The sequence below is a fragment of the Syngnathus leptorhynchus genome, chromosome 16 (assembly GCF_054491065.1).
Source record: "Syngnathus leptorhynchus isolate UIUO chromosome 16, UIUO_Slep, whole genome shotgun sequence".
NCBI classification, from domain to species: domain Eukaryota; kingdom Metazoa; phylum Chordata; class Actinopteri; order Syngnathiformes; family Syngnathidae; genus Syngnathus; species Syngnathus leptorhynchus.
The window spans coordinates 6,844,829-6,865,614 of NC_141210.1; the positions used below are offsets into that span (position 1 = coordinate 6,844,829).

A 20,786-nucleotide genomic window follows, 5' to 3' on the forward strand; every position below is an offset into this window, starting at 1 on the left:
CACTGCTTTGGGAACGGTGCGAAGAGCTCACGTGACGTTCAATCTGATTGGTTGACCCACATTCTAAAATGTATTCCACAGCTCCTATTGGTTCAAATCCTTTGTTTTGCCCTCCCATGTGCTTCAGACTTCCCCCAAGTATGTTTTCATAAACAAACCACATTTTTCATCCGTCTGCTGCGCGATTCGTCACGAATCTGTCAAATTGCTCCCTTTGTCGACTTTAGCTCTCGCTTTTTTTTCGTAACAAAAAATATATTCTTTGGAATCGATTACGTTTAGCAAAGAAACGCGGTACCGCATGTCATAAACAGAAGCCGTTTGTATTGTCTTTATTGTCCAAGACGTCAACGCGTGGTGGTCTTCTTGCTGTGAGCTCAATTTGCGCTTCGTACCGTTTTAGTCTTCTTCTTTTTTTTATTCTCCACCCGATAATCACACTGATCCACAGTGTGTTGGCAAAAAAGAGACTTGACATCGGGAGGTAAGTGGCTAAACGCGGGAAGAAGCTGCAGTGCGCATTTGAGCTGCTGCAATGTTGTGACAGTGCGGAGATAGCCAACATGCTAACTGAAGCCAGGCTAGGTCCGAGATAATCGATTAGATCAAGCTGCTCCACTTTTGTTTTAAATCCAGTGTTGTTGTGTATAATACTAAATTTGAGGTGGTGGTGCTCTTTTTTTTTCTTTCTATGTTGAAGCACGATGCCACAATAGACATGTCCGAACATAACTCTTGCTCTACGTGCTCTGGCTGAGCCAGTAAATATGACAAAGAAAGCTAATTATTATGAACATTTCAGATCAGTGTTTTTTTTTTTCCTTTCTTCGTAGTATTGATTCTATTAGCAGATAGAAATGATCATTGATTTATGGTTTGCAAATGTTGAACTAGCAGAGGTCAATTTCTTTTATGTAGTTGTAAAATAAAACCAAGTTGCTATCAAACAAAACAAGGGACAACTCTTATGTCATTGGCATGGAAAGATTAACTAAGAAATGTAATTAAGTGTAATAAAGAAATAATATTTGGAACAATAAAGTAGAATTGTATCATTTACAACGGCACCCTAATTTGCCATGGCACCCCAATTGGAATGGTTTATTCAATATAATATTCCCTTGTCTAAGGTCATCAGTGCATATACATGATAAGTTTCTTTGCGAGAACCTCATGAGCAAGAATAATGTGGCATCTCTTTCCTTGCTCAGATATGGTGAAGCTGACAAAAGCCAAGACGTTCCAGGCTTACCTGGACTCTTGTCACCGCCGCTACAGCTGTGTGCACTGCCGCGCCCATCTAGCCAACCATGATGATCTAATCTCGAAGGTCAGCTGCCACCTTTTTGTTGTATTTATCATGTCACATGGCTTGAGCATTTTCAAACGCCAACAAACTTGCAGTGTTGCACTATCCCCTAAATTCTGAGATTTCGTCACAATTCAAGTGTGTTTGTAAACAATGTACAAGAAGTATTGTTTGACCTTATCATGCCCTATTTTTGTTTTGGGGGCGGTTAGATTGTGAATGTAAAAGAGTAGGACATCTTTTTCTGTTACAATTTTTAATAGTGTGGTGAAACTGGTCAAACTGCACTGACATAAAACCTTAACAATCTGGGCTTGGCTCCAAGATAGTCTTGGGAGGGTTTCTTGTTGGTTGATTTGTCTCATTTGTGTTTCCATAATAGTCTTTCCAAGGGAGTCAAGGCAGAGCTTACCTCTTCAACTCTGTGTGAGTATTTTGATTTCAGTCTTACTTTTTTGCTGACAATATGTCAAATTGGTTAATCTCCATTTAGGTCAAAAGTATTCTCATTGGACTAATTCTATATGTAGGTTAAGGATGGAATTGTTATCCCTCTTTCATGTTATATTTAAATGAGTCCAGTTATAGCTTCAACAGTTTCCCAGTATCAGTATTGACACAAACCTGATAGCGCACAGATAATTTGATTTACTCGAGTGGACCTTGAAGTTGGGTGTTAGCCATGCTACTGTTGGGTTAGTAGGTCAGTAAAACACAGGCTGTGACCTTAAGATTGGATGTAATCACTGGGAATAACAGTATCTAGTTTCAGGCTAAATTTGTTGAGCCCTGAAAAGTGTCATTGTTTTAGAGACACACACATTGTTTCAGCAACATGTGACATCTATCTGGCGTTTGATGATTTTCAGGGTGAACATCGGCTGTGGTCCTGCAGAGGAGAGGCTGCTTCTCACGGGACTTCACGCAGTGGCTGATATCTACTGTGAAAACTGTCACACTACCTTGGGCTGGAAATATGTAAGTGTCCACACAAGTCAGAAGAGTAAGTTACGGTTTGGCCGGATGAGTTTGAAATTGTAACACATTTCCTGTCCTCACCACTGACATCTCCTTTTCGCCAGGAACAAGCCTTTGAATTGAGTCAGAAGTACAAGGAAGGAAAATACATCATCGAGCTGTCCCACATGATAAAAGACAACGGCTGGGACTGAGCTTGGGAAGTCTTCATTGTTCTCCATGACTTTTGTTTTCCAAGTTGCATCCCCTCGTCTTAGCAGGGCTCCAGTGTAGCTTCCCTCATCCCGCGTTGGACCCGTCGCTGTGCCACACTTTCACTCTCCATGGCTTGGCCATGAATAGCATGTGATGCCTTATCTTCCTCCTTTCTTTGTGTGTTTTCCAGCAGCCACAGCAAGGTTTCTGATAATGCAATCCTGATTGCTAGTTGTGCTTGGTGTAGGTGAGAATGACTGTAGGGTTGGTTGGTGATTGGATTTTAGGCGTGTGTTTGAGTGAATGAACCTCTTACCAGTGATCTATAATCAAAGAAGGGTAAAAGCCGGTGCAAGTCATGCAAAAGTGACACCCCCGCCCCTATAGGTTTACAATGCCGTTTTAGATACATCTGGCCAAGATGCAGATTCTACAAATGAAAAGATGAAGCAGCATTTATTTTTTAACAATTATGATCATTTCTGTTTTTACATGACGGTAGTAATGTCACAAATACAAGTTGGTGAATAGTAATGGTAATCATGGCCATGCACATTTCCTGCAGGCAATTTTTAAACCTGAACTATCTTTTGCTTTTAGGTATGTGAGTCTGTGCGTACGTGTGAACTTGTTTATTCAGCTCTGTGGGAAATTTGGGAGGCCAATGAGCACATATTCAGTCAATAGCAAAACTGGCTCTCTGGTAGGTGTCAGATGCTTGAATTGGAGTCAATGTGTCTCACAGGGATTGAATTTTGAAGTTTGTTTGCAGTGTATGCCTGGAGTTTTACCTGCACAATTAGGATATCCACTGCTTGCTGACATTTTAGAGATCAAGCCTCTGTGTTTGTGTGCAGTGTAACACTGAAGAGGCCCTTGCAGCTCCATTTACTCAATCATGTTTGAGCAATGCGTGATTAGAATTACAGTATATAGGATATTTATGGTGATTTTTTTTATTGTCTGCTTCTTTTCATTAAAACATAATTTTAATCTGATCTTTCATTAAAATACAGTCCATCTGTAATGTGTGGTGCTGATTTCCTCATCCATTTTTGCATGTATGGAATTTGAATCAAGGTCACCAGTTAGTCGCAGATGAATTTGGCTGGCACATTTTGAAAAGAAGGCTGATCCAAAGACCCCACTGAAAGACAAATTTGCTGACTAGAACCCAGAACCTTCTCAGTGTGTCAACACTAGGCTGCCAAACTGAATCTTTTTATTGAGTTGTACAAAAAAATCATGTAGCATGTTAATAGAGCTCAACTAAGCAGAAAGGTATAATGCATAATGAACTCTGACCAATCTATTTCAACAGTAATATAAATAAGTATTTTTTTTTTTACCACTAGGCTCACGCTTTCTATAAAGTTTATTAAAAGTAGTATTTAAAACAAATGTTACACTACTGGCCGAACTGCAGGTATGCACTTGCAGCAGAATATACCACCATGTAAACACTGTTCATTCTACTCACACCATTTAATATCGTACATCAAACTACTCCAATTAGAGGTATCAATTTAAATGACTAAAAACAGTATTCTTCTCTATTATATTTTTCACGGCGTCAATTACTGCCAATAAAATAGAGCATTTCCACAAATATGGCATGTAGCACCCCCGAAACCATACAAATGGTTCCTTCCAATTCAGGTGGTCATGTGACTTTTTCCGTTTCGCCATTTTCCCCTTCTGCACCGGTCCTCTTACCCCTCTGTAGCCTATAGCAACACTCGGTTTTAAAACCTGTCCGAGGCTGACGGTGGGATAGAGGTAAACGGTAAGAGAACCTTCTCCCGTCGCTTCTTGGGCCCGTAAATACTGCGAGAATGTCATCCGAGGAGAGCCCCGAGTACTCGCCCTTCTTCGCTGTGATGGGAGCCTCTGCGGCCATGGTCTTCAGTGGTAACTACAGCTGCTTCTTCATTTGACATTTGATGAACGTCTGTAGCTTCTCCTGTCGTGTAGCGCCGATCGATGACCTCCAAAACTTAGCTCCGCGTTTAGTTCAACGCGATTGAATGGTGTTAGCGGTTACGCTTCCTATACTCGCCGGGGATACGTGTCATTAGGCGGCGGGGTGGCGGGTAGCTGCCCCCCCGGCCTTCATCGAATAAGCGAGCGACCACCAACTGATGCTAGCTTGGCTGTCATCGAGTGATCACGCAGAATCAATCGGCATTCTCTTATAATGATAATATCGTTAGAAATAATGCAATTGTATATTTCTATACCAACAGATCGGAACCTCCCAGTTTTGAATGAAATCGGACACACTAGGCTGTTTGAGGCCTGATATCATTCGGTCTATGACAGTGAAGGAGAAAACCACACATGCACTCATTCATTCCTGAGGGCCTCAAGCTTTACATGCATTGGGCGAGGAACACCTGTGCTTCATCCAATTGTATGGGAAGTAGAGGATGCCTTGGATTTTCAATTAATATTATGACCCAGGGGTGTCAAACTCGTTGGGGTTTAACTCGGAGATGCTGTACTAAATGAATCCAACCATCCATGCATTCTCTGCTAATCCCACCTGACTTTTGGATGGATGGGGTCCAACCTGGAGTACTCACCAGTCAGTTTTAGGACTGACACTATCAAAAAATGTGCAGTGAATATATATTCCCTAATATAACATTGTTGGGCTAAATTGGAGTTTACTGTCTTGTTTTCTGCCGCAAGCAATAAAAACAGATGACGGAGGGATGCGACGCCCATTAATTAACAAGTGCTGAGAACTGAAATTATATAATTCCTCATCCTGCTGCAGCAACTGAGAAGGTGTTATTTGCTTTCAGTGTGTCTAAGCTATAATTTCACTTTTCACACTTTAGTAATCACAATGTGTTGCATTTAAAAAAAAAAAAAAAAAAGACTGTATTAACAGTTAGCCCCATCTTTCTCCTTAAGCTCTAGGCGCGGCTTATGGAACGGCAAAGAGCGGCACTGGCATCGCTGCCATGTCAGTGATGAGGCCAGAGCTCATCATGAAGTCCATCATTCCCGTGGTCATGGCGGGTATCATCGCCATCTACGGGCTGGTGGTGGCGGTGCTGATAGCAAACAGCATCACGGAAAGGGTGACTCTCTACAAGTAAGATTCATCATGTACATCTGCTGCTGTTATGTTCAAGCATCTATGTCTGTAAGACTTGACTGGTTTATGCCATGTTGTCACCTATCATTTCTGTTTCCTTCAACAGAAGCTTCCTTCATCTAGGCGCCGGTCTGAGCGTTGGCCTGAGCGGCCTGGCGGCCGGCTTTGCCATCGGGATTGTAGGCGACGCCGGCGTGAGAGGTACGGCCCAGCAGCCACGCCTCTTCGTGGGCATGATCTTGATCCTGATCTTCGCCGAGGTGCTGGGGCTTTACGGCCTGATCGTGGCTCTTATCCTATCTACGAAATAAGCGTCCACACCAGCGTCATTTCATTCATTCCACATCGAAGCAGCGAGAACAAATAGATTTTCACCAACTTCCATAACACCAAGAGGGCCTGACAAGATGGGATGGCGTTGTTGCCGTTGGACCTGGCAGTTGTGTCATCAATCATTGTGATCTGTCCAAATTGTATTTTCCAAGCCATCCGGTTTGTGTCAGGTGCGGTGTACAGAGTGGGCATGAAGATGAAGTGTTGGTTGTTGTGGGATGATGTGTGGACAGTCTGCCTGACGTGTTGTCTGATCTTATCCTGTACAGTGGTCACCCCTTTGTAAATGTAGTAATCGGTCTGTGCTGTGCTGAGTATCAACGTTCACCACCACCCCCAACCTAACTTTAATTTCTTCTTATGTCACTCTTATCCGACACTACAGCGGAATTGTGCACATCAGTATTTTTTTTGGTTTGTTTTAATGTTCTTTCTGGGGACCGTTTTTGAATCACAGCAGTGAAGAGCTGTCAACTATTTTTTTTTTTTTGTGCTATTTATGGAACATTATGAAGACTTAATGAAACTGTCTAAATGGAGTACTGTTTATGAAATACCCTATATACATTAAAAAGATATAAATGATCTGTGTATAGTTAGAGTAACTGCACTGTCGGTAATTGTTCTAAGTGCTTGAAATTCCTCTGGATGTAGTGTGATTTATTCCTGGAGGATGTCCACATGTTAATATGAAATTGAAAGTGTGTGTGATCTGACTGCATCATGTGTGCAAGTGAATTTATGTTTACTATGGCATCTTCAAACTCTATTCTTGTCAACCTGTAGTGCTGCTGTCTTGGTTTTCTTTGTTTCAAGGTTACTGTTCAGCTGTGCTATAGTCAGATTTCCAAATAAAACTCATCCTCCTCCAGAACATTGTGGTCAAGATATTTTCTTCAAAAAAAAAATGAGTCGCATCAAGGATATTTAAAAGTATTTTTACAAAGAACACTGGTCCATCTGGAAATGATTTATTTAGATTTTTTTTAACCAGATCAAATTTACCAACAAAGTAGTTTTTGCTGTAGTGTGTGTGAAAGGAAAGGTTGAGCAAATTGTGACGTTAACGATCATTTCAGAGCCCCGGAATACGATATTAATATTTAATATCACACTGATTTCCCTTTACACTTTAGGTCAATTATAATACTATTACTATATATTTTAGGATGTACGACCAATTTATGAAGACATTTTTGTATAAAAATATGTAATAATGCACATCTGAATGATTATTAAATGTATATTTATTTACGTTTTGTTTCCATGAAAAACATCCGGAAAGGGAAGACGTAAAGTGATGACTGAGCTCCATATCCGCTTGCATGTTATTGTTTGCGATCACGCTGGAAGAAAATTGGGTCACGCCAAAATAGAAAGCATATACAGTCATAAATTCCTTCGTCGTCTTTGGATATGCGCCTTTAATGAAGATTCTTACTTCAGTTGCCAACAGCCAGGTAATGTTGATGCTACGAAGTAGCCTACCAAAGCTAACTAGCGTGCATGTTTGCTCTGCATGTTTATGTTAGATAGAAAACAAATCACATTTTGCCGCTAGTTTAGTTCGCCTTGTATAAATTTACATACGGCCAAAATAACTCAAATGTGTCAATTGTTACATTTTTAAAAAGCTTCTATAGCTCATCGAAATGATTGCGAGTAAGCGATAGCTGCACACTCGGGTCGATGGTTGTAAAAATAGAATCAATTGAGGAAGGGGGGACAAAAAAAACAACACCACGTCAAGTCGTCGTTGTTCGGAGTCACAATGTGTCAATCATCCAGAACATTTGTGTCGTGAAATAGTTTTAAAACTAATCTAAAATTGCAATCACATAATTGGATGTGGATTAATACGAGCACGATCAGATGATGATTAAAAATCATCTTCTCTTGCGACAGCTGGACAGATGCTGTTTGACATCTTTGCATCTCGATTCAACGTGACCGTCAAGTGAAAGTCAAGCTCCGCGTCGCTGCCATGTCCAGACGAGGCAGGAACAGCCGCGCTTGGCGATATGTTTGGGGTGGAATACGTCGAGATCCTGATGCAAGAGCGCTTGTCTTGGCCTCAGAAAGTGACGGATGGGGCTATGAACGCCTGGAGGTTAGCACTCATCAGCAGCAACTGAAAATCGGAAGTATGGCATTTACTATCTCTGCATTCCTGTCACTGTTAACGATCTCAAGTACAGCGATTCGGATTCGGAGGCCGACTACTCGGCGGTGATGGTCCCTCCGGTGCCCAGCGCTGTGCCTGTGACGGGAGAATCTTACTGTGGCTGCGACTACCAAGCTGAGACCATCCGTCATCGGCGAGGTTTTTACCAAGTCAAAGACTGTCACTGTGGAGAGGATGATCAAGGTCAGATATAGTGTGGTGTGAAGATGCCTTATTGCATGATTTTCAATTTGGACTGATTGGACTATTTTTTAGATTTTGATTGGGTTTGGGATGCCGGCAGCCGATCGACAGCGACCTTACTGAGCTGCGACAATCGCCAAGTCAACTTTCACTCGGAGTACAGCTGCGGCACGGCTGCAATTCGAGGTTCCAAGGAGCTCGCGGAAGGGCAGCACTTTTGGGAAATCAAGATGACCTCCCCCGTTTATGGAACAGACATGGTATGCACACTGGCTAGAATAATGGATAGCTCAAGTGGATTTATTTTCTATACTGTCACTGCCCAGATGGTTGGAATCGGTACTACTGATGTCAACCTCGATAAATACAGACATTCGTTCTGCAGCCTTTTGGGGAAGGATGTGGACAGCTGGGGTTTGTCTTATACTGGTAAAAGCCTTCATTCTGAACATGCATATTGATTTTGCACGAAATTGTTCTTGATCCAGATATAAATGTCCTATTTTGACAGGCTTATTGCATCATAAAGGAGACAAGATGAACTTCTCCTCTCGGTTTGGCCAGGGCTCCATTATCGGGGTTCATCTGGACACGTGGCACGGCACGCTTACGTTCTTTAAAAATCGCAAGTGCATAGGTAAGTTCACAAGATTAAAGTGGGATATTTTTGTGTGTGACACCATTCAATAAATCACAAGACAGTAAATGTCTTTATTGTCCAACTAGGTATCGCAGCCACAGATCTCCACAACAAAAGATTTTACCCGATGGCGTGCTCCACAGCAGCCAAAAGCAGCATGAAGGTGATCCGATCCTGCTCAGCGCCCACCTCCCTTTTGTACCTGTGCTGCGCTCGCCTTCGCCAGCTCCTGCCGGACTGTACAGACGCCCTGGACGTCCTACCCCTGCCGCCGGGACTTCGTCACCTGCTGCACAACAAGCTGGGTTGGTTGCTCAATATCCACGGCGGCGTCGCAGACGAAAGCGCGGATACCCCCGAACGTTCCCCGTGCTTGCCCGTCCCTCCCTCGGCCGGCCCGTCGTCCTCTGAGAGTGACTGGGAAGGTTGTACGTCCGACCCCGAGGCCTGCCAGAGGAAGAGGTGTCGCTGGACTTGACAAGCGGCGTGAAAACAAGGCAGTAACTGTTACTACAAGTCGAAAATACCTGCCTCAATACTTTGCTTTCAAATGTGTTGCAGTATTGAAGAATGTAACCGGAAGGGAACGGTCTTCTCATGCAAGAGCACCACTCACACGGTGTCCAAAGCAAGGACTACTGTAGCAAAAGACGTCAACTGTAGATATCTCTTGCCATTCGTGAACAGGGATTTGTTTTTAATATGACGACGTACTGTCGAGTGTAACACTGAAGTGTCAAAGGTGGAGATATTTTGGTGGCCATTTTGGGTGCTTTCCGCAAACGTGTGTCGCTCGGAATAAGCCATGCAGCTATGTTTTTTTTTTAATTGGTATGCAAATAGTGCATATTCTTAAACTCAATGCAATCATTTTATCAAAATAATCATCTATCTTGCTGTCTGGAAATGTGGTTATATTACTGGTCAAATTGAGAATAACTTTTGAGTGCACTTCATTTAAATGTTCCAAATGAAGGACCAACATATTTATGACTCTGGTCATCAGTGTTACATTAATCTGCCTTTATTTACTGTTGCATCTTGTTGACAACAATTTTTTTATATATATACTTTGCAAACACCTGAGTCACCCTTTTAACTCTAAGGTCATTTTCCTCTAAATCCCTAAAAAGCTAGAATATTTTGTCATTTAAGGTTCACACATTTATGAACTAGAAGCACTCAACTTTTTTAAAATTGTGAAATAGTTTGCAAAAAACATTTAAAATCAAAAACTTACGTACATGGCTCAAGACCATCATGACAATGTTTTTTTTCTTTTGTCGAGTCTTTGCTAAATGTTTATTTCCCCCTTCAGATCTGACATGCAGTTATTGTTGTGGTCTTTAACTCCATTTGTCTTTTATTGATGCATCCATGCACTTACCATTGTGTCATTTGATAATTAAAAACAAGGAAGAAACGTACCGTTCTTATTTAACTAACTATGAAGCTATTTGAAGGTCTTTCACTTGCCTTTTTTCATCAGCATGATTTTCAGATGAAAATAAAGTGAATGCTGAATATGCACAAACATGTTTTCTTTTGTGTACAGTAATTATCACAGCCACCTCATCATTTGTATGTGTTTTATGTATGTTCCTAAGAGTGAAAAAAGTATAATTAATTGTTGAATTACGGGGATATATTATGGAAAACACGCAATACCACAAGTATCCACAGGACGGCAGTAATACACAGCAAAACGGTTGCGAGCTGCACCGGAACCTCAAGAAGAAGTATAGGAACAAACGTTCGTTTCATGCGGAGCTATTTCACTGACGGTCCAAGATTCCGGAAGTCACGCGTTATGTTTGCGGAGGTCAATTGAATTATCACAGCCACCTAATCATTTGTTTGTGTTTTATGTATGTTCCTAAGAGTGAAAAAAAGTATAATTGTTGAATTACGGGGATATATTATGGAAAACACGCAATACCACAAGTATCCACAGGACGGCAGTAATACACAGCAAAACGGTTGCGAGCTGCACCGGAATCTCAAGAAGAAGTATAGGAACAAACGTTCGTTTCACACGGAGCTATTTCACTAACGGACCAAGATTCCGGAAGTCCTGCGTTATGTTTGCGGAGGTCAATTGAATTATCACAGCCACCTAATCATTTGTTTGTGTTTTATGTATGTTCCTAAGAGGTAAAAATGTATCATTAATTGTTGAATTACGGGGATATATTATGGAAAACACGCAATACCACAAGTATCCACAAGACGGCAGTAATACACAGCAAGACGGTTGCGAGCTGCACCGGAATCTCAAGAAGAAGTATAGGAACAAACGTTCGTTTCACGCGGAGCTATTTCACTGACGGACCAAGATTCCGGAAGTCACGCATTATTTTTGCGGAGGTCAATTGTACTTGTTTTACCGATCACAAACATCCAGGTAATATGCTTTGAATATATTGTTGATTAAAAAGCTCCATAACCAACAAACGTGTTTAGATGGAGATTGCTGCAAAGTTAATATTATTATTAACACAAAAGAGTCGCATGGTTTTGCAATTAATAACAAACTTCTGTGGCATCTCCTCCACAGGTCCCACAGCCATGGTGAAGAAAAAGCGTGTTCGTCTCATAGCAGAGATGGCTCGGAAGATCCGCGCCTACCGCGAGCTGAAGAACCGACCGCGGGACTCGCAAAAGTACGACCTCGATTACGACACCATGAAGCGGCCTCACACGGGGAAGATGCTCCCCGTACTGGCTTGGCAGGATGTCCGCCGCGAGAGTCGCTTATTTTCTCTGCTGGCGGGTATGCGGATGTTCGGAGTGGGCCGTGTGTTCACTCGCAAGTCGTGGCTGGAGGACCACACGGAGCCCAGTTATTGGCAGATCACCAAAGTCAAGGTGGACTACACGGCTGAGGTACGAGCATTCATCTCATTTAGTATTGTGAGGGAGGATATTGTGGCAGTGATGGACTTAACACTGTCAGAAGTGCTGACCCACATTTAAAATATTTTTTATCATCTAGGACATGGATCACGGAAAAGCCTGGGGCGTCCTCACTTATAAAGGTAAGTCATCCAAGTATTGTAAATTCAAACTATATGGCCATAACACATTTGTCAGTCACAATTAGCTACTTCTACTTCTTGCACATCCTTTTAAGTGCCAAGTGGTGCTTTCCCGATTATGTTGCATACATTTATGGCCAAACACTGGTATCACAAATCATCCACAAATTGAAAAGAATTCATCTTAATCAAATGTTTATTTGGCAGGTAAAGAGGAGAAAGAGGTCAAAGAAATCGACAAAGTGATGTACCACGACTGGCGCCTCGTCCCCAAGCACATTGAGCAACAATTTAAGGACTTTGTGCCGGTTCCTGAGCCACCCGTGCGCTATGTCCCTTACCCTCCGCTGCTACGTGCCATGAAGCTGGCACGGCACAAGCAAATGGAAGGTACCATCCTAACGGAGGAGCCTCTAATGCCTTTAGAAAGGGAAGTGGTGCTCACTAAAGACTTTTTCCGGAGTCAAGACCAAGGAAAGAAGGAGAGACTGGAGACAGCTGTTTGATGTCCATAGTTGTCAAAGTGAAGGACAAGAACCAATTGGTAATTCTACCATCAGAAACAAATGGCAGTGCTGTTTTATGTGTAAAATGACTTGTTAAATATCTTAATAAAATGTGATTAAATGTAGTGTGTAGTAAACTGTGTGTCTTTCAAAATCATGTCCAAACAGATTTGACCAATTTACTAGTGTGTGGAAAGAGGATGTGATCTCTTAAAAAAGAAAAAGTCTTATGTGTAGAATAAATTGAAATTCTGGGGGGAAAAAAGTTATGTAAAATAATTGCAAACACATAAAACTACTGCAGCTTGTTGAACGTTTGGCTTACTATTCGCTTGTGTATACAATTTTGGAATTTTCACGGCACTGTGGAATAATGGTTTAACACTGATAGGGAGTTCAGGAGACACGGGTTTGAGTCTCGCTTTGTCAAACAATTATATATTACAAAGATAATATATGAGACTCGAACTCGGTTTCCAGGAAAAAGCTTTAATCACAAGACAAATTGAGATTATAGTACAAAGGTCCAGTTCTGGGTCAAGCCATACCTTTGCAAAACCACCCAAAAAAAAATCTGAAATTTACAAGGCACTATGGCATAATGGTATATATTGGTCTGGAGTTCGGGAGACACGGGTCCGAGTCTCGCTTTGTCAAACATTTAGATATTATTCAGAGTAATGTATGAGACTCGAACTCGGTTCTCCTGAATTCTAGGTAAAAGCTTTAATCACAAGACAAATGAAATTATCATACAAAGATTCAGTTGTCTGTATGTGGGTCAAGCCATATCTCTGAAAGACCCACAAAAGAAATTCCGAAATTTCTCACGGCACTGTGGCATGATGGTATAACACTTGGCCTGGAGTTCGGGAGACACGGGTTCGAGTCTCGCTCTGTCAAACATTTAGATATACAGAGTAATGTATGAGACTCGAACTCGGTTCTCCTGAACTGAAGGCAAAATCGTGACCACCAAAGAAAGATTCATTTGTCTGTATTTGTTCATCACTTCCATCATACAATTTCACGGCAATGTGGCCGAGTGGTATAATACTAGGTTTGGTGTACCCGGGTTCCAATCTCACTCTGTTTAACATTTACGAATTAAACAGAGCGATGCTCAAGGATCGAACTCGAGTCTCCCGAATTTAAGGCAAAATGTTTAACCATTCGACCATTTCTTATACACTAATTGGCGTTCGCTTCTCTGTACTTGAATGGCACTTTAGACTTTTCAAATTTTAAAGAGTTTCAAAGTACTCTATAAATACAAAAAACTTTCGCAAAACTTTCAACAGGCTCTGGTCGAGTGGTTGACGCCTTAGCCTCCAAATTGTGGAACCCTGGTTCGAGCCCCGTCTAAGCGCTCAGGAAACACTTTGCCAATTTTCTCTCGCTTTGTCATTAAACAGCTGTCCTTTTTTTTTTCCCGGAAGTGACGTCATCAGAAAAATACTATAAAAGACGTCACAAACGCGACAATCTTTCACTTGCTCATTTCAGACACCATCACGTCATGCTGCCCTGCACACCCTAGCAGAGCATGCAGCGTCCAAAACTTTCACAAGGTGAGTCTTTACTATTTAAGTAGCAATTTCAACTAACTGCTTTTGCTCTCTTTCAGCGTCAATTTGCACTTTGGACACGCAAGCTAAAATGTTTGCACTAGCGTTGCCAGTTAACGTCTTCTATCACAAATTGCATCAAACGCCATTCTGCCGCAGGTAAGACAAAACGTTTGCACAGATTCTCAACCGAATAAATGAAATATTTTTGATGCATGCGCGTTAATTTTTTTCCCTTTCTTTCTACAAGTGCGAAATCTTCCTAATGAGCCTCACATGACCGACTTTCTGAGCGATTCGCAAGTAAACTCTTTCAATTGACTGCATCTAATTGTCTCGTTTCTGTCCACAGGTGCGCATCTGCAACAGAAGAACCACGTTTACTCCAAAAAAGGCAAAAATCTCGTTTATAATTGCAGAACATCTTTTATTAAACAGACTAAATAATTGACTTTTTTTTTGTCTGCAGGTTTCAAAATGGCCGATTTGCTGTCCTTTAATGCGTGGCTTCATGAGACGTTTGCAGGTCTACTCTTGCTAAGCATGTCGACCAAATGCCACGTTTCTAACCCAAACTAACTGGTAAAGCTCAAAGTTTACAAGATTGGTTACAAGATTACCGTGTCTTTCAGGCTAGCAAGCTGCAGTTGGAGAGAAGTCCAGTGCCGTCCTGCGCTCTTCACTGGTGAAACTCATGCACACCTGTACAAATGTTTGAACAATTGATTTCAGCATGTGCATTTTCTTACTGTCTTGTCCACTAGGTGGTGCCAAAGGACAAGCTTCCTGCAGCATGGATCGACTGGTGAAGTAAAAGCGCCACATTTGAACCTGTTAGAATGACAAACTCGACTAATCAGAGTGCTTGACCCGTTTCAGGTGGTGCTGGTGCAGGCAATCAGGAAATGAGGCGTCATGATCAACTTCCTGTCCAACATTTGACAGGTGACCTAATTGCACCAAAAATTTGTAAAAAAACTAACCTTTTTGGGTTTTTTCCCCCTTCTCTTAGTGCAGTCGAGTTTCCAGTATGGGTTCTATCAGATGCTCCACATGCCTGGCCAAGTAAATCTCCAAAACCATGTCGAAGGTCGTTAAGGCTGCCTCAATGTTAAGTGTTGAGACGTGCAAAAAAAAAAAAAAAAAAACTTGCTCGACACCAGCTTGACTGTTACCTCATTTGTGTGCAGGCGTGGAAATCCAGGAGAGTCTTTGTAACATTTCAGGCTCTCAGCCTGTTACTCATCGACCAAGGTTTTCAGCGGTAAGTTCCACTCTACAATTAAAACTAAAAGCAATCAACTTAAATTGAGTTGTCAATGTTCTTTTTCTTTACAGGCAGAGGTGACAAAGCACCTGGAGTACAGTCCAAACTATAGCAGGCTGAAGGTAAACCCTCTGCTGGTAAGAGAAGAAAGTACATTTAATTCAGGTAGAATGTTTAAAAGTTTCAATAACTTTTCTTTTTGTCTACTGTAGTGTACCTGCTCACAGCGGAAGACAGGGCAAAGGCACATGACAATTACACTTTTCTTGTTGCGTCCTCATCTCCAAGGCAACCTGAGAAGTGAGGCACAATTGCACTTAGGTGCTATGCTCTTTAACTGCTCCTCTTGCACAGTCATGACAACTTTGTTCCAATGATCTTTTTTTTCCCCCCCTATTTTCTGACAGGCAGCAAGGAACTAGTCATGCAGCTCTTAACACTTGGTGCCATGAACAACCCCTTTGCATGGTAAGCTTCATGGCTTTTTCTGCACAAAATGTTGACTTGACTTTTGACTTACAGATCTTTTTATCTTTGGTTCAGGCACACACTTACCGCTCATCCTACTGACAGACCGTTTCGCCGCTCATACCACTGGCAGACCGTTTCACCGCTCATCCCACTGGCAGACCACTTCACCACGAGCAGACTGTCAGCCAACTTAAAACTCTTGTGATTGAATGTTTACTCTGCAAAATAAAGTTTGTTTACAAAGACTACTTAACTCAACTCTCCTTTCTCAAACACATCACAAAAATGTATTCCCCCCCAAAAAAAACTTTTTTTTTTTTTTTTTTTGGCCCAGGTTTTTTCAGAAATTTTTTTGGGGGGGGGCGGGTCAATACTGGAATGTGGCCTTATGATTGGCTGAGGGTTCAGAAAGTGGGCGGTGCAATAAGAATAAACGCTGTTGATTGGTTAAAAAGGGGGTGTGTATATGCAAATGAGGTGCTCCACGATTGGTTGGCATAAAAGTGGGCGTGGTCGGGAATATTTGGCGCAATCTGATTGGTCAGATGTGCAAATGCCGAATTCTGATTGGCTGTCCAAAAGTGGGCGTGGTTATGCAAATTGGGTGCCGTGTTTTGATTGGTCAGACTGAATTTGACAGAGCCAGGAGGCGGGCAAAGTGGCACTTAGGTTTTCGAAGGCAGTTTTCAGTCTTGAGGTGAGCGTTGGCCTTCTGTCACTGCCATGGACACAAGTCTTTGACTGTCACCTTCATGTGAGATGGAGAGTAAACAGTCAAAGACTTGTGTTCATGGCAGTGACAGAAGGCCAACGCTCACCTCAAGACTGAAAACTGCCTCCGAAAACCTAAGTGCCACTGCTGCATCCACCAAATATGAAAGACTTCAAATGAGTTGACAGCAAACTTGCACATAAAACACAAAGACTTGCATTCCAATTAAACAATTTACTAGACATAAATGCAGTTTGAAAACATTGCCAATGTTTGCGTGGGACTAATTTGGTTGCACACAAACATTGACGACAAGTGTTTGATAAGATCAAGTGTGATGTCACTTACTTCTAATGCCACCAGAGGGAAGATGAGCACATGCAAACAGCTGACCTCTCTCACTGGGCCAAAAACTAAGTGCCAGGTACTACATGACATCTTCATCACACATTTTTGGATGTGTTTTTCAATGACACTGATGCAAAACGAGTAAGTCAAATATTCATCAAAAGTATATTTCTGACTAACCTGGTTTGCATCAATGTCATTAAAAACACATCTAGAAGTGTTTGATGTTAAAGTTGGGCAGTACCTGGCACTTAGGTTTTGGCCAAATGAGCAATGTCAGATGTTTGCATGTGCTCACCTTCTGCCTGGTGGCACTTGTGTGCCATTACAAATGAGAGGTGAGGTAGGTGCACTCGCAGCCACCTTGTGGTACAATGAGACATCACACATCAGCTCCTCAAGCACAGCCCTGTGTACTCACATCACGTTCCAATTGCAGGTTGAAGTCCCTTCCTCATGTGCCACAAGACTGTCGGCTGCACCTCCGGGCCCCAAACCTCTACTATCCTGTCAAACAAGAAAAAAAAAAAAGGAGTGAATAACATAAATTCACACTCATGGGTTTTGTAAAGATTCAAGTCCTATTATTAGAACAAAGTAGTATAGTTCACTTTGATGATGAGTGAATTTCCAAATGTGCCAACACGTAATGCATTTGTGTGAGAAATCAGTTTCTTGGTGACCTCAACCCTAATACAAACTTCAACTGGCCTCCCTCTGCGGGGGAAACGTTGTACTGCACCCATCCCACTTATTTCTAGGTGGAGGACGTCTTTTGACCACAACTTTTGAAACACCCGGAATCGACGTCGACTCCCACAGAACATGAATGGCTAGACTGCTGGTCAACCGACCAAACTAACCAACTTAATAATAATATTTTACAGTTATTTATTTATTTGTATTTGATTTGTTGATTTCGGCAAATACATAAACATGACTTTTTTAACAGTTGATTGTATACAACAATCACCATTTAGTATGCTTGCAGCATAAAACTGGAAGTTTGCACAACAATTGATATCAATTTGCCAAGTAGATTTAGTTTGTATATAGTTTGTTATATTTGAATATCAGTTATCTAGTCTATATTTATTTCTTAATTGACTTCATGCTCTGCTATTTGCCAGGTAGATTTAGTTTGTTATATTTGCATATCTGTTATCGAGTCTATCTAGTCTCACGTCTGCATGTGCGCCATAGTATGGTCGTCGTTATGTTTCATTATCATCTTTAATGTCTGCAGGCGCAAAGCATTAAATGTCGGTAATGACGCTGTAGGGCGACTTTGTAAATGTCTATCTTTTATGTAGTTTTGAACTGTTTGTTAACATGCACATTACATTTGAGGTCATTATTTATTCCTGAAGACTATAAATAGTTTGAGATTGAACGTGACAACCAAATTGGCTAAAATGGTCTGGAGCCACTTTTTCTTTCTTTTTATAAGCACTTATATGTGTGTTAAAAAAAAAAAAAAACCTCCATGCGCACTGTTTTCTGTTAGAACTTGCTTACCTTGAAGCGTCCAAACGTTGCATGACAGCCGATCCTGAGCTCCCATCAGGCAATGGTAACGCTTGAGCTGGTGGCGTTCTTACTTGGTTTCCACAGCGGATCAACATGAATTTTATATTTTTTCAACTTTTCGATGTATCTCTTGCGGCTTTCTTGGTCCAACTGGACGAAATAATCACAACACCCACCCAGGCCGCCATCCTCACGAGTCTCGTGGCCCCGGACGAGGCTTTTTGCCACCCAAACAATAATGGCCGCCCCAATCTGTGACGTCAGTGCATATCCTCCATTGGGACTTTAACTTTTTTTTAGAGAGGTCCCGGAAGATTAAAAAAAATCTAATGTCGAGTTACGGGAATGTTATGATACAAAACAAAAATACTTCTATTTTTTTCATCATTTGATTTATATTCATTATGATTAACATATTAAGCATAGGAAAAAAGTCGATAAATTCTATGAAATAGTTCGCGTTTGCTTATCTTACTGCAAGGACTCCAAACATACGTCAACCAGTGCGCCGAACTCTGGTCTTGCTTGCTCAAAGTGAACACCGTCCACAGCCACCATGATTGGCTTTTTTCTTTCTTTGTTTTCGCAAATCTTCCAGTCAGGTCAGTGTCATATCAGCTTCGACTCTCCAATTCGTCACCGCGTGGTTGTTTGCAGCTAGTGAGATGCATTTGTGCCAAATGCAAACGAGCGTCATTGGTGAAGTTAGTTGTGAATCGCGTGGCATTGTGGGATGTGGCTTCCATTTTGGAGCTAGCAGTTTCCATGGTGAATCTAAACAAAAACTTTGCGGACGCTGATGTGTTGTTTTTATATTGGTGCACTGCCCTCTGCTGGCTAAATTATTGAACTTCCAAATAAATACATTTAAAACTGACAACGTTTTGAGTTTTTGAATTTCGTAAATGACATCCTAACATCCTTGTTTTTTCATAGAAACCAAATAATAGCTGTGACCCAAGAGATGTTTATTATCTGAAATCCTGTAATTTTTATTCTTCAGATGAAACATCCAGATGTTTATTGCAATCATTTCCATGATAAATCTTTGATTTGGCATTAATAAATACATTATTTTATTTTCTCCAGGCTGGACAGGTGTGAACGAACGCACCTTTATTGCAATCAAACCAGACGCCGTGCAGCGGAAACTGGTGGGTGAGATTGTGCAGCGTTTTGAGAGAAAAGGGTTCAAACTGGTGGCACTGAAACTCATGCAGGTATAAGACGTGCAACCAAGCACCCACAGTACGTTGTTCTTTATTTCTTATTTTCTTACATTAATTGTGTGTGTCTCAGGCATCAGAGGATCTTCTTTTGGACCATTATTGGGATCTGCGGAACAAGCCTTTTTTCGGTGAACTGATTCACTACATGAGGTCTGGTCCAGTGGTTGCCATGGTGAGATGTTCTTGTGTTAAAATGGCACTTATATTAAACTAAGTCAATGGCTCCATTATGTTACTGAAGTGAAAATCATTCCTTACTCGCATTTTTGATTGGGACACAAAGCAAAAATATCAACTTAGCAACAGCTGTATTTTCATGAATTTGTTGCATACAATAAAAAATAATAATAACGTGAACCTCTACTTTGAACACACGTAATAATGCTTCTTGCGTACATGGCTGTGTGTTGATTCAGGTATGGCAGGGTCTCGATGTGGTCAAGACGGCACGCAAAATGTTGGGTGAGACCAATCCGGCTGAGTCTCTCCCTGGGACTATTCGTGGAGACTATTGCGTGGATGTAGGAAGGTAAGAACAACTGAGGCAATAAAAAACGATTTAAAAAATAAATTAAAAAAAATGTTTGCACACTGCAGGAATGTGATCCACGGCAGCGACTCTGTTCAGAGCGCCCAAAAGGAAATCTCCCTGTGGTTCAAGAAGCAGGAGCTTCAAATGTGGGAGCGCAACAGCATGCCCTGGATCTACTGAGGACGACGACACGGATTCTGCATTTCAGCTTTGTCATTAGGATCTGGCATCGGTCACCTTAATTCAGTTACAATTTTGAGGGTGAAAAAGATGGTATGACTTTAATTGAACACCAGCTTTGTTATTAATAAATAAAAGGCTGCAAGAAATGACACACTCGCTGGCTAATATTCCGTTTAAACAATGAAAATGCACTTTGCTTCTATAGCTCATGCATTCGTGCTGTGAGCATCGTGACCAAATTAGTAATGAATAAATGTGTCCATTGTTTACTTGAATCAGAGCTTGACACTTTTAGTTTTGCCATTTTTTGGCCGCTAGATAGGTAAGGAAAAGTGAAAATGTCAAAAAGCAAATTGTGGATTTAAACATCCAGCCTACTTAATCGATTGGTTTTATGCAAGATGATGTTACATGACTGGTTTGTTTTGCAGTTGCTCAAATAAAATATTTCTTCAGTCTTGTATTATGCA

General features: G+C 41.4%; 6 protein-coding genes and 1 long non-coding RNA gene across 15 annotated transcripts; 6 read left to right on the top strand and 1 right to left on the bottom strand.

Moving 5' to 3' along the window:
- The first annotated feature begins 144 nt into the window (after positions 1–144).
- Positions 145–3,520, top strand: ypel3 (yippee-like 3). The gene is made up of 5 exons (XM_085934157.1): positions 145–484; positions 1,212–1,330; positions 1,692–1,735; positions 2,179–2,287; positions 2,392–3,520. The coding sequence occupies exons 2-5, from the start codon at positions 1,214–1,216 to the stop codon at positions 2,479–2,481; spliced, it is 360 nt and encodes a 119-aa protein (XP_085790283.1). The 5' UTR covers positions 145–484; positions 1,212–1,213; the 3' UTR covers positions 2,482–3,520.
- A 617-nt stretch (positions 3,521–4,137) lies between these two features.
- Positions 4,138–6,798, top strand: atp6v0ca (ATPase H+ transporting V0 subunit ca). The gene is made up of 3 exons (XM_085934156.1): positions 4,138–4,393; positions 5,405–5,588; positions 5,698–6,798. Exons 1-3 carry the CDS (start codon positions 4,318–4,320, stop codon positions 5,900–5,902), a joined length of 465 nt encoding a protein of 154 aa, XP_085790282.1. The 5' UTR covers positions 4,138–4,317; the 3' UTR covers positions 5,903–6,798.
- A 417-nt stretch (positions 6,799–7,215) lies between these two features.
- Positions 7,216–10,431, top strand: spsb3a (splA/ryanodine receptor domain and SOCS box containing 3a). Its single transcript, XM_085933937.1, has 7 exons — positions 7,216–7,384; positions 7,830–8,034; positions 8,118–8,292; positions 8,365–8,552; positions 8,619–8,721; positions 8,804–8,929; positions 9,019–10,431. Exons 2-7 carry the CDS (start codon positions 7,909–7,911, stop codon positions 9,408–9,410), a joined length of 1,110 nt encoding a protein of 369 aa, XP_085790063.1. The 5' UTR covers positions 7,216–7,384; positions 7,830–7,908; the 3' UTR covers positions 9,411–10,431.
- Positions 10,432–10,984: 553 nt separating this feature from the next.
- mrps34 (mitochondrial ribosomal protein S34) lies at positions 10,985–12,601 on the top strand. Its single transcript, XM_085933353.1, has 4 exons — positions 10,985–11,336; positions 11,490–11,818; positions 11,928–11,970; positions 12,178–12,601. The coding sequence occupies exons 2-4, from the start codon at positions 11,501–11,503 to the stop codon at positions 12,474–12,476; spliced, it is 660 nt and encodes a 219-aa protein (XP_085789479.1). The 5' UTR covers positions 10,985–11,336; positions 11,490–11,500; the 3' UTR covers positions 12,477–12,601.
- Positions 12,283–19,119, bottom strand: LOC147044500 (uncharacterized). Of its 4 annotated transcripts, none has more exons than XR_015068446.1 (5): positions 18,361–19,119; positions 17,264–17,349; positions 15,867–16,000; positions 15,529–15,604; positions 12,283–15,442 (listed from the first exon to the last, which is right to left on the bottom strand). It is a non-coding gene; the product is annotated as an uncharacterized LOC147044500 (long non-coding RNA). The 4 variants fall into 4 exon arrangements; XR_015068445.1 differs by having other exon boundaries at positions 12,283–15,445; positions 18,361–19,118; XR_015068447.1 differs by having other exon boundaries at positions 12,283–14,875; positions 15,028–15,604; positions 18,361–19,118.
- Positions 13,975–16,021, top strand: LOC147044501 (uncharacterized). 6 transcript variants are annotated; one of them, XM_085933348.1, is made up of 13 exons: positions 13,975–14,047; positions 14,104–14,203; positions 14,397–14,438; positions 14,514–14,570; positions 14,677–14,729; positions 14,809–14,849; positions 14,924–14,989; positions 15,062–15,154; positions 15,235–15,308; positions 15,383–15,448; positions 15,524–15,611; positions 15,719–15,779; positions 15,855–16,021. In XM_085933348.1, exons 4-13 carry the CDS (start codon positions 14,544–14,546, stop codon positions 15,985–15,987), a joined length of 702 nt encoding a protein of 233 aa, XP_085789474.1. In that variant the 5' UTR covers positions 13,975–14,047; positions 14,104–14,203; positions 14,397–14,438; positions 14,514–14,543; the 3' UTR covers positions 15,988–16,021. The 6 variants fall into 6 exon arrangements, with proteins under 6 accessions (XP_085789474.1, XP_085789476.1, XP_085789472.1 ...); XM_085933350.1 differs by having other exon boundaries at positions 14,809–14,854; positions 14,924–15,154; XM_085933346.1 differs by having other exon boundaries at positions 14,924–15,154.
- nme3 (NME/NM23 nucleoside diphosphate kinase 3) lies at positions 18,837–20,774 on the top strand. The gene is made up of 5 exons (XM_085933354.1): positions 18,837–18,974; positions 19,462–19,592; positions 19,672–19,773; positions 20,018–20,130; positions 20,199–20,774. Exons 1-5 carry the CDS (start codon positions 18,929–18,931, stop codon positions 20,311–20,313), a joined length of 507 nt encoding a protein of 168 aa, XP_085789480.1. The 5' UTR covers positions 18,837–18,928; the 3' UTR covers positions 20,314–20,774.
- The last annotated feature ends 12 nt before the right edge of the window (positions 20,775–20,786 follow it).

Excerpts from the sequence above, each read along its gene's own strand:
- ypel3 (XM_085934157.1), top strand. The coding sequence starts at position 1,214 with ATGGTGAAGCTGACAAAAGCCAAGACGTTCCAGGCTTACCTGGACTCT. Across the intron at positions 1,736-2,178 it reads GCTTACCTCTTCAACTCTGT|GGTGAACATCGGCTGTGGTC; the intron begins GTGAGTATTTTG and ends GATGATTTTCAG. Across the intron at positions 2,288-2,391 it reads CTACCTTGGGCTGGAAATAT|GAACAAGCCTTTGAATTGAG; the intron begins GTAAGTGTCCAC and ends CCTTTTCGCCAG.
- atp6v0ca (XM_085934156.1), top strand. The coding sequence starts at position 4,318 with ATGTCATCCGAGGAGAGCCCCGAGTACTCGCCCTTCTTCGCTGTGATG. Across the intron at positions 4,394-5,404 it reads TGCGGCCATGGTCTTCAGTG|CTCTAGGCGCGGCTTATGGA; the intron begins GTAACTACAGCT and ends TTTCTCCTTAAG. Across the intron at positions 5,589-5,697 it reads GAAAGGGTGACTCTCTACAA|AAGCTTCCTTCATCTAGGCG; the intron begins GTAAGATTCATC and ends TTCCTTCAACAG.
- spsb3a (XM_085933937.1), top strand. The coding sequence starts at position 7,909 with ATGTCCAGACGAGGCAGGAACAGCCGCGCTTGGCGATATGTTTGGGGT. Across the intron at positions 8,293-8,364 it reads CTGTGGAGAGGATGATCAAG|ATTTTGATTGGGTTTGGGAT; the intron begins GTCAGATATAGT and ends ACTATTTTTTAG. Across the intron at positions 8,553-8,618 it reads CCGTTTATGGAACAGACATG|ATGGTTGGAATCGGTACTAC; the intron begins GTATGCACACTG and ends GTCACTGCCCAG.
- mrps34 (XM_085933353.1), top strand. The coding sequence starts at position 11,501 with ATGGTGAAGAAAAAGCGTGTTCGTCTCATAGCAGAGATGGCTCGGAAG. Across the intron at positions 11,819-11,927 it reads AGGTGGACTACACGGCTGAG|GACATGGATCACGGAAAAGC; the intron begins GTACGAGCATTC and ends TTTATCATCTAG. Across the intron at positions 11,971-12,177 it reads GGGCGTCCTCACTTATAAAG|GTAAAGAGGAGAAAGAGGTC; the intron begins GTAAGTCATCCA and ends TTTATTTGGCAG.
- LOC147044501 (XM_085933346.1), top strand. The coding sequence starts at position 14,544 with ATGCGTGGCTTCATGAGACGTTTGCAG. Across the intron at positions 14,730-14,808 it reads CCGTCCTGCGCTCTTCACTG|GTGGTGCCAAAGGACAAGCT; the intron begins GTGAAACTCATG and ends CTTGTCCACTAG. Across the intron at positions 15,449-15,523 it reads TGAAGGTAAACCCTCTGCTG|TGTACCTGCTCACAGCGGAA; the intron begins GTAAGAGAAGAA and ends TGTCTACTGTAG.
- nme3 (XM_085933354.1), top strand. The coding sequence starts at position 18,929 with ATGATTGGCTTTTTTCTTTCTTTGTTTTCGCAAATCTTCCAGTCAG. Across the intron at positions 18,975-19,461 it reads TTCGCAAATCTTCCAGTCAG|GCTGGACAGGTGTGAACGAA; the intron begins GTCAGTGTCATA and ends TATTTTCTCCAG. Across the intron at positions 20,131-20,198 it reads TATTGCGTGGATGTAGGAAG|GAATGTGATCCACGGCAGCG; the intron begins GTAAGAACAACT and ends TGCACACTGCAG.